Source organism: Myxocyprinus asiaticus, chromosome 2 (assembly GCF_019703515.2).
Source record: "Myxocyprinus asiaticus isolate MX2 ecotype Aquarium Trade chromosome 2, UBuf_Myxa_2, whole genome shotgun sequence".
In the NCBI taxonomy this organism is placed as follows: Eukaryota; Metazoa; Chordata; class Actinopteri; order Cypriniformes; family Catostomidae; genus Myxocyprinus; species Myxocyprinus asiaticus.
Genome location: NC_059345.1, coordinates 50236240 through 50252301, shown reverse-complemented (window position 1 = coordinate 50252301; position 16062 = coordinate 50236240). Strand labels below are relative to the sequence as shown.

At 39.7% G+C, this 16062-nt stretch overlaps 1 protein-coding gene across 1 annotated transcript in view; it reads right to left on the bottom strand.

The window, feature by feature from the left end:
- The window catches only part of LOC127452199 (USP6 N-terminal-like protein), a 45494-nt gene that overhangs the window by 3162 nt on the left and 26270 nt on the right, over positions 1-16062 (bottom strand). Inside the window, exons 5-13 of the mRNA XM_051717500.1 lie at positions 15539-15619; positions 15112-15219; positions 13138-13247; positions 8409-8457; positions 8128-8248; positions 7855-7949; positions 4591-4656; positions 2969-3068; positions 297-449 (exon numbers count right to left, since the gene is read on the bottom strand). Of these exons, the coding sequence (XP_051573460.1) occupies positions 297-449; positions 2969-3068; positions 4591-4656; positions 7855-7949; positions 8128-8248; positions 8409-8457; positions 13138-13247; positions 15112-15219; positions 15539-15619 (883 nt within the window). The remainder of the gene's footprint in view (positions 1-296; positions 450-2968; positions 3069-4590; positions 4657-7854; positions 7950-8127; positions 8249-8408; positions 8458-13137; positions 13248-15111; positions 15220-15538; positions 15620-16062) is intronic.

Genomic DNA, 16062 nt, shown 5'->3' with positions numbered 1-16062 from the left:
GGTGACCTCCATGAACTCATTAGCTGTTGTGAAAATATATAATTTAGATACTACATTATGCATGAGCATTGTATATGATTTGATAAATTCCAAAATATGAATAATTAAACAATGAATATGGATTATTCCACAGGTGATACGATCAACAACATTCCATAAATGTTTTTTTTGAGAAGTGGTGAGCTCTCCTCACTGATTATGTAAAGTACTAACAAGTATACAGCTAAACATCAGCGTATTACTTCATGCAGTTAAATATAATGTAAAAAAAAAAAAAAGAAAAAAAAACAATGAACCTGGTGGTGGGAAGTCTAGCTTCATTTTCCGAAGTTCAGACATGGACACTTTAAGCTGCTCTATGACAAGATCATCACTGAGGTAGATGGATTCTCCTATCTTCTCCTGCAGGAATTCTCTCAGGTCCTCCAGGGACATCTTAAGCAAACATTCTGGACATGAGTAGCTACAGTTAGTGATTTGACACTGTAGAACCTTCAAGGGATAGTTCATCCAAAAATGGAAATTCTATCATCATTTGCTCACCCTCATTTTGTTCCAAACCCATCTCCTCTCTCTCTCTTTTTTGTGGAGCACAAAAGGAGATGCTTCACTCACCATTTCCTTTTATTGCATATTTTTTCCATTCAATGAAAGTGAATGGTGACTGAGACTATCATTCTACCTAACATCTCCCTTTTTGTTCCATGGAATAAAAAAAGTAAAACAGGTTTGAAATAAAATGAGGGTGTGTAAATGATTACAGAATTTTCACATTATGGATGAAAAATCCATAACTTGACCATTTAGAATAGGCTGGTGTGAATTTGTTACTGTTTAATTGATGTGGAGACAGAGACAGGTCATGAAAGCAAGAACTATTAGGATAAGTAGGGGTCCTGAGATCATGTCAAAAGAGGTTAATGACAGCATCATGTCTTGGATGGGCAAGATTTTATGAATCTTTGTCAAGCCAACATGACTGACAATAATTTATTCCAAAGAGAACAAACTGTTACATGGTTTAGGGATTTTCCAAAATAATAACTACAGTCTTGACCAACACAAAATCGTTTATCGTTTGAAAGCTTAGAAGCTCTACTTTACAATTCATGTAGACATTATGACCAAAACTGATCAAGTGCTTTGAAATTTGCAGACAAATTAGAAGTGTTCCGTTTTGATAATTAAACATTTTGCACTGTACATATAATTGCAATCAGTAAAAACATCAAACCGATCAAATAGCCATGTGTCATATGTTGTTGGAAAGCTCTTAAAGAGTAGAATACATCCAGCCTATTTTTTTAACTCACAGACAAAAATATATTGAGTAATAGCTACGTATATGTCTTTGACATTTATGTTTCACGTGAACAGGTGTTTCTTTTTGTCAGGCAACAAACACACAGATGGATAGTTGGAACCCAGAAGCAGGGAATCTTTAAGGGAGGTAAGAAAACTGTAGATCAATAATAACAGGAACAACACAGTGGTATTAAGCAAACTAATGACACAAAGATAATGTAGAGATTAGAATACTCTCACTGAAGGAAGACAAAGAAAACACTGCAGAGTAGCAGCACAGTCAGTAGTAGTCCTTGTTGAGAATTTGCAATGACTGAATGAAAAAGTTGAGTATATATGCAGTCCTTGATTAACTGTGTGATTGTTTGCAGGCATGGATAATCAGAAGTCCGGGGAGAGAGAACAAATTGTGTCACGCCTCCATCGCCTGATGGAGGCGGGACACTTATATGCCACGTTTTCGCTTATAACTTCACGAGAAATAAACAGAACATAAAATAACACATACCATAAGATGAGGCTTAATGCCTTAATGTCTTAGAGGAGGCAATTATCTTTCAAACGAGCCCACACACAAGGTAATTGGATGTATGAGTCATTAGATAATCCACACAAAGCACAACATGCACACAGTATCTGGCTATCTGGCATCTTGCAATCTGGCTGAAAACATGTTAGCTTTCCTGGATCAGATGACATCATCGGAAATGATGTAGCATCATGGAATGCTAACCAACTGGACTGGGTTCAGACTGTTGCAAAAATCATCCATATTTGGGCAGAGAGACATGCAATTGGTGACTGTTACATATGGCCACCAAGAGATTGCACCACATTCATGACAGACTCAATGATGCAGACTTATTGAGTCAAATGGCACTTATTCTGTGAAATCTCATCACTAAAATCATGTCTGCATGCTATGCAAACCTTTTGTCACTGTTGTGTTTGCATGTGTAATAAAATTATATTTGTAATGCTATAACTTTTGATTGCTTTGTCGTATCAACACAAACATTTTCTCAGTTGCATTTGACATTATTGGGAACAAAACAAAAACAGTTTTTCATAGCCAACTTATTTACACCCAGATCCATATAATGTAAAATCAGAAAAAATAATTAGATTTTTGATTTTTCAGCAGTTTCTTAGGCTGAGAGTCTCAGAATTTATCATGGTCTTTACAATGATACCAAACAATTGACCCTCTTTTTTTATTTTATTTTTTATTTTTATTTTTTTATAAGCCTTTAATTTTAGGTATACAACTGAAACAAGAAATCTTTAAAAACACCATCAGAGCTTAAAGAGTTAACCAAGATGAATACATGCTGTAAAAATATTGTTTATTGTTAGTTCATGTTAACTAATGTTGTTAACTAATGTTAACAAATGGAACCTCATTGTAAAGTGTTACTGTCTTTTCAAACTGATTTACAGAATTTTGATTTTCACAGAGCAGAGGATCAAAACTGAAAAATCCATTAGACTTAACAGTACACTGACAGGCCAAACCTATTCAAACTGTACAAAAATTCTCTAACTGTTAGAAATTCAAATTCATCTTTCTTTCTTTCTTTCTTGTCTTGACAAACTTTACCTATCTAGTTTAGTATTACAACACTAAATGACAAAAGGTAGAATAAAAATAAGAGGAACTCACTTTTGTGGAGCTGTAGGATAGTGTACGCCATGGCTGTCAAAACTTTCTCACCCTCTAAGATGAAAATGTCCCACAGACGTAAAGTCAAAGTGAATGGGGTCTGTAAAAGATGAAATGTTTGTGGACACATTAAAACAGACATGTCAATACAAAGGTCCTGATTTTATAATGAATAACATACTGTAAATCTGTGAGATATCTCTATGCATAAAACCACAAATCCAGTTTTAAAGTGGGGACCCTGTTGGTCTAAAGCTAATCTCCCTCAGTCAGTGAACATCCTGCCAGTCCACAAGCACTGCAGCTCTGCGACAGTGCCGGACAGGATTCTGCAGTGTTCACAGTGGCTGCTCTCTTTCCTCCACAGCCAAACCCACAGGATTGTGTGTGTATGCACAGAGTAAACACTGAAGCACCCTTGTCTGCCTGCTAATTACACAGTGCTCCTGCCCCAATCCCTCCATCAACAGGCCCTGACAAAGAAATAAAGAGGAGAAAGCACTTTCTTCCCACTCTTTTCCTTCAGTTTCTTAAACCCTAATTCCTCTTAGCCAAGCATTCCTATTATTTAGACTGGTGAATTGTGGCTGCTTATTTAAACATTTTTCAAATGAGAATACCTCATATATCACCAGCTTGTACTGAACTTAATGAGGTGATGGATAAAGAGTAGGGTTATTTAAAAAAGTTGGACCCCCTTCAATTCTGTCATCATTTACTCATCCTCATGCTGCTCTAAACCTGCATGACTTTCTTTATTCTATGGCACACTTTTCCATGTTCCTTGAACTATTTTAGGTTCTCATTGTTTTTCCAACTAAAACCTGAACCAAACTAGGAACCTTTTTAGTACCTGCTCCTTAGGTGGTACTTTCCTTAAAAAGTGGAACTATTTTGGTGGTGTTAGTACAGCAAACGCTTTTGACTGTCTGATGGTTACTTTCAGCCCTGCGGTCACAGGGTAACCGGTACATTACAGTCCAGAGCGCACGCGCTGTTTAACAACAGCCATTTAGAGGCGCTTAAACAAAACACAGTGATTCTGTAGACGACAGCAAATGAAACATTGTCGGGTGATAATATATCTGTGGTGGATAATCTCTTTGCTTAAAAAACAGCGAACACAAAACAGGTTAAGCTGGTGGCATTCATGTTTCACAGAAATGAGATGCTGCAGCGTTGCTATGGTTATCACTTGTCAATCTTTTCAATTGAGTCAGACCTGTACCATACACACATGGAATAAAAATTTAGGGGATTCACTCCCACATTTAAATGTGGTTGTCACTCCTGAAACTTTGTAGTGTGTACGTGTATGTGCTATTCTGATGATCCTCAATCTGAGTTTCCCCTTCTATGTTTACATCCACACTATCAGACAAAATTCCTTCCTGTATAACCATGAATGTCCACTTATCACATCAAGATAAATACATTGTTAGCTTTACAAGTCTGAACAGGTCTGCACACACCATTGATGTATAATTTCCTTGGATTTTGATGCACTTAGCATGTGATTTAGCATGTATTCCCAGCTACATAATATTTGTTTACATAACACACTTATAAATCACAATGTAAAATGTTAAATGGCTTCAACACATTTATGTGCAAACACTTACCCTGTCAATAAAACACTGGAGGAACCATTTAGTGCTGTAAATGCCACTAGACATCTGTTCCTTATCCTAAGATGAGTGCAACACCAAGAAATGCAGGGAGAGGATGGTGGGCAGGGAAGATGTAAAGAGGGAAGAGGGTTGAGAAGCGAGAGAAACGAAGGGAAAGAAAACTTGTTAGAAACTGATATACTTTAAGTTAATATCTTTATTTAACTTAAAGCTGAAGTATGTAACTTTTTCAGTGTTAAAATACTTTCTTCTATCCCAGCTTAATATGCAGAGACAACTAGAAGTAAGCCATTCATAGGTTGATTTTCTTGAAAACTGTAAACTCTGTGTCGCTGTGCTGCTATAAAAATTACTGTTGGTTTTGAGAGACTATCTGACTGTTTAAAAAACAGCAGATGAGCAGCGTTTTCATTGTTTAATAACGTCCTGGTTACTTTTTCCCTGATGGAGGGAACAAGACGTTGTGTCAATGTAGTGACACTAGGGGTCACTCTTGAGAGCCCCAAACACCTCTGCTTTTTGAAAAAAGGCCAATGGGAATTGGCGAGTGGAATTTGCATGCCACTGCCCCGGACATACGGGTATAAAAGGAGCTGGTATGCAACCACTCATTCAGGTTTTGTGCTGAGGAGCCGAGACAAGGTCACAGCCATTTCAGCGGGTAATTCAGTGTTGTGCCAAGAGGGACACAACGTCTCATTCCCTCCATCAGGGAACGGAGGTTAAGAAAGTAACCAGGATGTTCCCTATCTGTCACTCACTCGACGTTGTGTCGATGTAGTGACACTAGGGGTCCTTATACAAAACGCCACAACTAGCTTAACTGTGTTACGTGGACTGGTGGTGCGAGACAGGCAGACCGCTGTGTGCCTCATAGCCAGCACACCAGGCCGTCACGTAACCTCCCCCTATGCTCTTATGAGCGTCAAACAATCCTTCGGGAACAAGTCGACTGCCCAAAAAATAGGGACAGGCTAGCCCAGCTGTGGCCTCTTTTCCTCTTTTTCTCCCCAAAAAGAGTGGAATTTATTAACCGACTGGGGGCCATAAATGTCTAAGTCGGGGGGGTGTCACTCCCAAGGGGAAGACACCGCGGAGACCACACCCCGCCCAGAGAAAAGGGGGGAGGGGTATTTTGAGTGGAAATACATCACATGGTCTTACCGAATCTTGTCGGAAGTATGTCATGTGGAGAAGTCCCATGGTAGGTCCTACCCGAAGGGGGTGGAGTTTCTACAAACATGGTGATCGGGGGCAGAGGGGCTTCTGCCAAAGGAAGACGCAGTTTACCAACAGAGAAACGATTTAGTGGAAGATATCACATGGGGTCACCTACAGGGACCAGCATATGTGAAGCACCTACCTCAGTACAGGGTCTCACGAACTCCAGGCATGATTCACTGACAGAGAACACCTGCAGGTCCCCTATCCTCTTGATGGAAGTGAGCGCAGTCAGGAGGGCAGTCTTCAAAGAGAGTGCCTTAAGCTCAACTGACTCCGGGGGCTCAAAGGGAGCTCCCCGTAGACCCCGAAGGACTACAGAGAGGTCCCATGAGGGGATGAGGCACGGTCTGGAGGGATTCAACCTCCTAGCGCCTCTCAGGAACCTGATGATCAAGTCATGCTTCCCCAAATACTTACCATCCACTGCATTGTGATGTGCTGAAATGGCGGCTACATACACCTTCAAGGTGGAGAGAGACAGCCGCCCCTCCAGCCTCTCCTGCAGGAAGGAAAGCACCGATCTGACTGCGCATCTCTGGGGGTCTTCGCGTTGGGAAGAACACCACTTAGCGAACAGACGCCACTTCAAGGCATACAGGCACCTCGTAAAGGGGGCTGTAGCCTGAGTGATCGGGTCTACCACGCGGGTGGTAGGCCACTTAGGTCTTCCGCATCCCATCCAAGGGCCAGATGTGGACATTCCAGAGGTCTAGTTGCAGGTGCCAGATGGTGCCCCGTCCCTGAGAAAGAAGGTCCATCCTCAGGAGAATTCACCGGGGGGGGGTCTGTCGCGAGGAGCATGAGGTCCGAGAACCATGTCTGGGTGGGCCAGTAGGGTGCTACTAGGACCGGGTCCGGGCAGTGAAAGTTGCCCACCGCAACCTCGTGGGCTCCTCATGCACCTCCGGGAAGAAAGGGACCGGGGTGGGGCGCGGTCGTGAGCAGCGCTCCGGGCCCAGGAACCAATAATCAGGCTGCGAGGGTTCAGGGGGGGGTGGAGGGTTCCACTCCAGCCCAACACACGCAGCCGCCCGGGCAAGCATGGCTGCCAGCTGCACGTCAGGCTGCGACTGGGCGACCGCACCCGAAGGTGGGAGCCCAGTCGAGTCCTCAGTGTCAGACTGGACAGCCCCCTCTCCGATGCTGCAATCGAGAGCTCATCCACTTCATGAGCGCCAAAACGAGATCACGAACTCACCCTGAGACGAGCCGGCGGTCTCATCCAAGCAGGGCAAACAAGCATACTGGGGAATGGGAGGTCCGTGGGGAAGAATATACTCTTTTAGCTACTGAAGTGCCCAGGGGCGTTCTCTGCACTTCACCAGTGCAAGAGGGGGAGAAGCCGCTGTAATGCACCGTTAATCCAAATCCAACAGCTTTTCGAGGTGAATGGATCGGCAGAGTAATTCAGCTCGCTGAACACAACCGCTTGGCTCCGAAGAGAAAATCTGAATGAGTGGTTGCATACCAGCTCCTTTTATACCCGTATGTCAGGGGGAGCGGCATGCAAGTTCCACTCAGCAATTCCCATTAGCCTTTTTTCAAAAAGCAGAGGTGTTTGGGGCTCCCAAGAGTGACCCCTAGTGTCACTACATCGACACAATGTCGAGTGAATGACAGATAGGGAAACATTGTTTATTTTTGCAATTCCATTTGGTGGCGCTAATGTCACAGAAATTACACACTTCAGCTTTTAGGTGATAGTACGGCCAAAAAATTATTTACTTCCAATCAAGTTGTTCCAAACCTGTATGAATTTCTTTCTTCTGTGACAGAAAGAAAAATGTTATGGGAAATGTTATTCTCAGTCCCCATTCAATTTTTTTTCATACAATGGCAGTGAATGGTGACTGAAGCTATCATTCTGTCTAACATCTCCTTTTGTGTTCCACGGAAGAAAGAAAGTCATACGTGTTTGGAACAACATAAGTGTGAGTAAATTATGACAACTGTTATATTTGGGTGCACTAACTCTTTAACTAATCTTGCCAAATAAATGTTGCATTCTTGTATATGCCAAAACAATCTTACCAAATGTTTCTTCAGTTTGGGTAAAAGTTTGGAGAGAACCTGGTCGTGATGGTTCTGGAACCGCTGAAGTTTGGGAAATCCGGGGACAAAGAATCCTTTGGTGGGTTGAAAATGCAAAGGTATTATACAAATTGCACATCTTTCCCAACACTAAAGCATTGGGCTGAATTCTCAAGTATTCTGTATCATATATTGTAAAGTTATGTATCTTATATGCAAGAAATTAACATTTTAAATGGTTTGCCAAGAAGAGAATAAATGAGGAGGGCTAACCATGCATGGCATGTTTCTGATTGGTCAACAGCTGCGTCAGACCCCAGAATGCATCCTCTTCATTCATGAACATTAACAGAATGGCAGCAATCTGACTCATGCCCTGGCAGTAACTCACTTCCTGAGGACAAGAACAGATGAAGTCAGCTATTATGTAACATGCTCTTTTTTTTTTAAAGGGATAGTTCACACAAACATGAGAATTATGTTATTATACATTATATTGTGTCATTTTGGGGGGACCAATATCCCTTTAAACAAGTATTTGAGTTTATTCTTACCGTGTTATAAACTGAGTATGCAGAGAGCACATGGAATAAAGACTGTTGCCTGTGAAGAGAAGAACATCTTATGTCAGGCTCAAATCACAACCAGAAAACTCTCCTCTTGCAGTCCTTACTGAAAGCCACACTATAGTGAAACAAACACACATCAGCAACATGTGAATCAAACATCCATATTTTTCCACAACGATGCACAATTAATTCAAATAAATTATAATTGAGTCCCTCCCTTCATGTGCAAGTATTGATGACACCTTTTAGATGAGCAAGATTTTCCACTTGGCTCTCTAAAGTCTACAATCTATTAAATCCTCAGTAACATCACTCCCGTTTCTGGCCTGTTGGGGGAACAAGCTCAGAAAATCGAAAAATGCTCCAGACAATGCCTGCAGCAGAAGTAAAGAGGAAGCACAAAGTTTTATGAAGCACCACTCTGTCTTTTTATTACATTATCAATTTTTTTATACATACATAAATGTACAGTATATACACACTGTATGATACCATTTATTGGGATCACAATTTATACATATTTAGAAATAACATACAAACATACATTGGCCCCACAAAGTACATGGAGAGTTAAAATGTATAAATGTCTTTGTACTGCAAGTATATAACAAACTATCAAAACAAGTGATATTTATAATATATATACATATATATATATATATATATATATATACATACACAGGCGGCCAAACGTTTAGAATAATGTACAGGTTTTGCTCTTATAGAAAGAAATTGGTACTTTTATTCACCAAAGTGGCATTCAACTGATCACAATGTATAGTCAGGACATTAATAACATGAAAAATTACTATTACAATTTGAAATTAACTACTTAACTTAAACAACTTCAAAGAGTTCTCATCAAAAAATCCTCCACATGCAGCAATGACAGCTTTGCATATCCATGGCATTCTAGCCATCAGTTTCTCCAGATACTCAGGTGACATTTCACCCCACACTTCCTGCAGCACTTGCCATAGATGTGGCTGTCTTGTCGGGCACTTCTCACGCACCTTACAGTCTAGCTGATCCCACAAATGCTCAATGGGGTTAAGATCCATAACACTCTTTTCAAATTATCCGTTGTCCAATCTCTGTGTTTCTTTGCCCACTCTAACCTTTTCTTTTTGATTTCTCTTTCAAAAGTGGCTTTTTCTTTGCAATTCTTCCCATAAGACCTGCACCCCTGAGTCTTCTCTTTACTTTTGTACATGAAACTGGTGTTGAACGGGTAGAATTCAATGAAGCTGTCAGCTGAGGACATGTGAGGCGTCTATTTCTCAAACTAGAGATCCTGATGTACTTATCCTGTTGTTTAGTTGTACATCTGGCCTTCCACATCTCTTTCTGTCCTTGTTAGAGCCAGTTGTCCTTTGTCTTTGAAGACTGTAGTGTACACCGTTGAATGAAATCTTCCGTTTTTTGGCAATTTCAAGTATTGTATAGCCTTCATTCCTCAAAACAATGATTGACTGATGAGTTTCTAGAGAAAGCTGTTTCCTTTTTGCCATTTTTGACCTAATATTGACCTTAAGACATGCCAGTCTATTGCATACTGTGGCAACTCAAAAACAAAGACAATGATAAACTTCATTTAACAAACCAAATAGCTTTCAACTGTGTTTGATATAATGGCAAGTCATTTTCTAGTACCAAATTAGCAATTTAATATGATTACTCAAGCATAAGGTGTTTTAGTGATGACTGCTGGAAGTGGGGTGCTGTTTTTTACATCAGTAATGTCCTGACTAGGGATGTAATGGTTTCAAGGTTTCACAATACACCTCGGTTTTAAAACGGATGGTTATTACACTGTTGAAATCTTCTCATTGACGGTATTGCATAAAGATGAAAACAGATTTTTTTAGAACATTTCTAAAATTCAAATAATTTTTATTAAGACAGAATCTGTGACATTTACACAGCATCATATAAACTTGGCTAGATAAAATAAATCTTTAAATTGCACCTTCCTCATGTTGCATTTGACTGTCACTCAATTTTAAAGGTGACATGCACGTGTCGCGAGCGATGCGCATCATGAGCACATCAGAAGTCCAGCACGAGCGGAGTGCAGCATACAGATATGTCCGAGCCTGAACCTTTATTTCCACCTCCACAGAAGTTGAAATCTGCTGTCTGGGATTACTTGGCTATGTAAAAGATCCATGAGGCACCAACAATGTTGATGGTTACCTAGTCTGTAAAGTCTGCCGCAAAAAAGTATCGGCTCAAGCGGGAAACACTTCAAACCTGAAGCACCATCTCCGTGAGCACCATCCCACAGAATCTGCGGAGATGAATGTAAGTGGAAATACAGTACACAGGATAATAAATTATAGCCCGTTTCATAAAAACACCAGATTCAATGTAGTTTTACATGATTTGTAATGACTAGTTTGGCTAAAGTTATGCTTATGCTTTCTGTCACATTCACAAATGCAGCAAACGGATTTAAGACCTCGTTCAACTTTACGATGTGCCAACTGTTTGTTCTTTTGCCTAAGTGCAGCGCAACAGTAGGCCAATGTGTTTGATAATACTAATAATATGTTTTATTTGTAAAACATAGTACTAAATAGAGTTTACAAAATGCATGGCTTTTGGTGTTCAGGAAACTGACATTGACAATATGCATGCAAGAAATTGACAGTGAAACTGTGGCAGAAATTGTCAGTATTGGACAAAATGCCAATAAATAAACTGCACATGAATAATATATTTTCAGTAGGTATTGTAGAATTACTAAATCACATACGCAACAAATTACTGAACACATGCAAATGCATATTTTTAAGTGTTAACCTGGGCAATAATCATTACAAATGATTACAATTCAATTTCATAAATCGTAAAATAACAATAAAAAATATTTTTAGTTATAATCATCTGACTACTGTACATGTTGCCAAAAAAACTGTTATTAATGTTTACCTGTTTGTGACTTGTTTTTTTACCTTGTCGGATTAAGAGAGTGTCCTGATGTTCAAGATCAAAATTTAGAGGATTAAAGTTCAAGAAATCCAAAATAAAGTTCAAGAATTGGATATAACTGAAATATTTATCTGTGTGTTTATCAGAAATAGCCTATTTCATAATCAAATATTGAACTGCTTTTAATTATCAATGCACCTAAATACCTTGAAACCGTAATTCTGTGGTAATTTTTGTGACGGTTATCATACCGTGAAAATGTCATACCATTACACCCCTAGTCCTGAATATACTTTGTGATCAGTTGAATGCCACTTTGGTGAATTAAAATACCAATTTCCTTCCAAAACAGCAAAATCTGTACATCATGCCAAACTTATATATATATATATATATATATATATATATATATATATATATATATATATATATATATATATATATATATATATATGTATGTATAACAAAACATTTTACCAAAAATCTTTTTTTTTTTTTTTTTTTTTGGTTTCAAAAAGGTATAAAACTATAGATAAATCTACTGCTCATTAAGACAAAATGCATTTTGACACTTTGTGGTTGTCAAACTTTGTGGAACATGTCCATAATCAATGTGATGAACTACACAGGTTACTCTGCTAGGACGCCTGTGTATTCGTGAAGGGAAATTACTTCATACATCACATTGACCCCAGTTGCTAAAAAATCTTCAAAGTCATAGCAAAAATTGGCTCCAAAATGTGCAGTTAGTTCTGAGAATTTGCAGATTCTATTTGCATATGCCACGAGGTTTGGTGTATCTAATGCGATGACATTTACACTTAAAAGGAACGTTCATGTAAAACTGGAATTTCTGCAATCATTTACTGTTCCAAACATTTTCCAGTGTCCACAAAAGGGGGTGTTTGGTAGAATGACAGCCTCAGTCACCATTCGCTTTCATTGTATTGAAAAAAACATGCAATTATAGTAAATGATGACAGAAACTTTCTGCATAAAATCTCCTTTTGTGTACCACGAAAAAAAGAAAGTCCTGGAACAACATGAGGATGAGTAAAGGATTTTTGGTGTGAACCCTCCTCGCAAGTGTCCAAATATCTTTTTTAAGATTTATTTTGCAATAAATATATACAGTATATGCATCTCTATTTTGTAAATGTGTTAGTTCACTAAGTACAAAGAGAATGAAGTAGCCTTCTGTATGGTGACCCTTTTATTGGAAGACAATAAAATGTATTCAGACAAAAGTAGTAGGCAGCTTGTTACAGGTTGTGGTCTCTTTAGGCACGCACTGTTCTACTTAGATTAACCATTTATGAGCCATTACTGTGATGTGAATCTTCAAGATTAAGTAAAAATCAGTTTATTGTCATTTCTTTCCGGCATGGGTGGTGAAACCAAACATAGCTGTTTAGCAAACTAAAAGCCTGTGAGAATAAATGGTTCTTGTGTCAAGTGGATCTGATGCAGATTCTTCTGAGCCTCTTAAATATTCATCTGTAAACTGTGGTGCTTGTGCAGAGAATTAATGCCAGTATGCTGTAGTGTGTTAGTGTGCTAATGTTAATTCCATGACCAGCATTCTAAGACAAGCTTTTACATTGTACATGTGGGAGAGAAATACTGTAGAACAGAGCTAAATAAACAAGCAATGTTTTGCAGAAATAGCTTTCGAAGACAAATTTTGGAACTGATTTAATTTCAGACTTCAAATGATGCATCACAGTGTTGTTACTGTGTCTCATTACAGAACATTTTGAAGTGTGCATGTGTTACTTACTTCACACCGAATCTATCCATGAACATGATGTGGTTTCGAAACGTCCTGTTGATATCAAGGTCAATTTGTTTTATTTCTGGAGAGTACAGTTGGGCTTGCTTCTTCATTCTCTGTCAATCAAATAAACTGCTTTATTAAAATGGTGTTTGAGACGAGCATCTCAAATATACATTCACAAAACCACTTGTGTAATAATCTGTAAAAACTGAAAATGTGGTAACCTGCAATTGTTACCTTTCTACTTGATCTAAATCATATTTTTGACTTAGTTAACAGACAAAACATATTTTTCAGTGTAGTTCAAGGCAATTCAGGATACCAACACAAGGGTTACCTTGTCCAGTTTTATGTTAGACAACAAAATACTACTTGCTTCTTGTAAATCCTCAATGGCTATAAAAGTTTTTTTGCTTGTCATGTTTTGTTCTCTTCTATCTCTAGCTATGCTTTGTATCAACCATCTGCCTGTTTTCAGATCACACTCTAATCCTTATGAAATAGCTTGACCACAACACCACTCCAGTAATCCCACTCTCCAAACAACCGGCTTTAAGCCAGCACAGAGTCACTATTACACAGTGACCATAGGTTGCAGCTAAAGCTTAGCACAAACTACACGACTCAAGCTCATCTCATTTGATGTTTTGAGATGGTGAGAAGTCTCTGATCCCACGACCGGTGGTCGTGTAGTGTGCGCACATGCCCAGACTAGTCGCAGATGCTACGATGGATTACAAACCTGCATAAAATCTGGCCGACGAGCCACCAGGTGTGTGCACTGTCCCGATGAGCAAGAGACCGACAATAAGAGAGCAAGAGGAGCACAATGCATTACACTAATGTCTCCCTACATGCTGTCCAATCATTGTTTTCGGCTGTTTTTTTAAATTATTTTTTTCCATTCAGTGCAAATCAGTGCAAAAAACTGGTGCAAGCCCTTCTTTCATGTTGTTTGTTGACATATCACTAATAAACTCTCATGTTGCCATGTGCGTGAGTTTGTGACAAAATTTCGGGATTGTATCTTTAAGATGTGTTTTGGGCAATCCATTTGATCCATTGCAGGTTATGTGCTGATTTAAAAGGAAATAACGGTCCAAGCAGAAAACTTAAAAAAAGCTAATACATTTACTGTACATGCACAAGCGCTTGTCTTCATTTACAGCACATTTTGTAAGGGTAAGGGTTAATGCCATGACGATACAATTAGACCCTTTCCTTCATTTGCACTTGGGGTAGAATAGGGATAATTTGGGGGGGTCAAAGCCCACCCCAGCACTCCCCTAGATCCAGCCCTGCAAAAGACTGTGAGTCATTAAGTGTGTACAGGGTGCCGACAGCACGTCGTGTAGTGTGCGCTTGGCTTAAAGCTGCTGAGCAATTGTTTGACAATAGCCGCTTTTTCACTACCAGGCCAGTGCGAGCCAGGGCTATCAACTGGTAAGCTGGGGCCAATAGCCTCAGACCTCGAGCCACAAGTCCAAAATCGATCTGCATTCCCACCTTCGGGCCAATAGCCCCGCAGAGTTGAGAGGGAAGCTCAAGCTGAGGTATCATGTTATCAAGTTATCTAGAATACCGAGTTTATATCGTCCATTAACATTTGCTAGCTAGAAAGATAAGTTAGCATTGAAAACTCACCGACTATAACTGCCATGCTGTTTCAAGTGTGCTAGATACACAACCTTGCAAGTTCGGCGATCTTGGTGCTGACCCTCTGACCTGACTCAGTGAAACCGCCTTTGACATTGACCTTGCCTCCTACCCAGTTGGCTTTGTTTGGCCCAAGGGTAATCGGCAGGACAAAGGCCATTGGCTGTTGGCCCCCGAGGAGGCACGATGAAGCCCCAGAAGTGACAGTGGGGACGCAACTGGTCCTGGCACGCACTAGCATGCCTTTAGTGGAAACGCGGCTATTGAGTGGGTGTGTGTGTGTGTGTGTGTGTGTGCTTGGGTGGGTTTTAATTCCTGTACCTCATACTTTCCTGCATTGTCATTCTTCACTTTCTCAACATCTAGCAGCAGGGCCCAGGCCTGCCCTCTAAGCTGTAGTGGAATTCCTTTATAAACCCTCTTAATCATCTGCAAAAAAAACACAGAGTAAGGGTAAGTTTTAATGCATCAATTTCCTTGGAGCAATATAATCAAATCAGATGCAGAAACTTGCATAATTCCTAAAGAGGGTTTAACAACATCAAGTTGCCTAAATGTATCATATTTTATCTTTAAGATAAAATGCCAAATTATACATTTCTTTGGTCAAGTTGTGTGGTACATTTAATTTAGGCCTATCTCAGGGCTACATCACAAGAGCTCTCTCTGATTATCAGATAAATTACTGAGTAACATCTCTGCTCTGTGTGCTTGCAGACAGTTTCTGAGATAATGGTTGCAATCTCACCCGGTCGCTATTTTTGTACTTGCTCCAGTTCTTCAACATCTTCAGCCATTTCTGCACCCTATCAATCTCCACCTGTTTTTGCTGCACAGGAAGAAACAATGAGATTTGATGAAAAATGATTTGCATAAGACAAAAGAATTATATATATAAGATCAAGTGAATTCCCTTGATGATTGCAGATTTTTCCCCCTGTATTGACCTATTTTCTATCGAAATAGGAAGTTTGGGCAAGACATACCAAAGGGCTTTTCCCCTTTATTTGTGCTAAAAATACCCAATAGGCTTTAGTTATGTCACAGCCATGACCATGATGTGCTACATGCAAGGTCAGTGGTATTAAGCCGGCATCACACTAGCTGATATTTCCAGTGATTTTCAGGTGTGAGTTTCATTTACATAATCGCCAGCCAGTAGGTGAGAAACAAAGCTCTTGACCGTCGGCACACCTGGCTGAGATAATCGTTCCAGATATGGGAAAAAAGGATCCAACATGACAGAAAAAAATTATAATCTGACACCGGGGC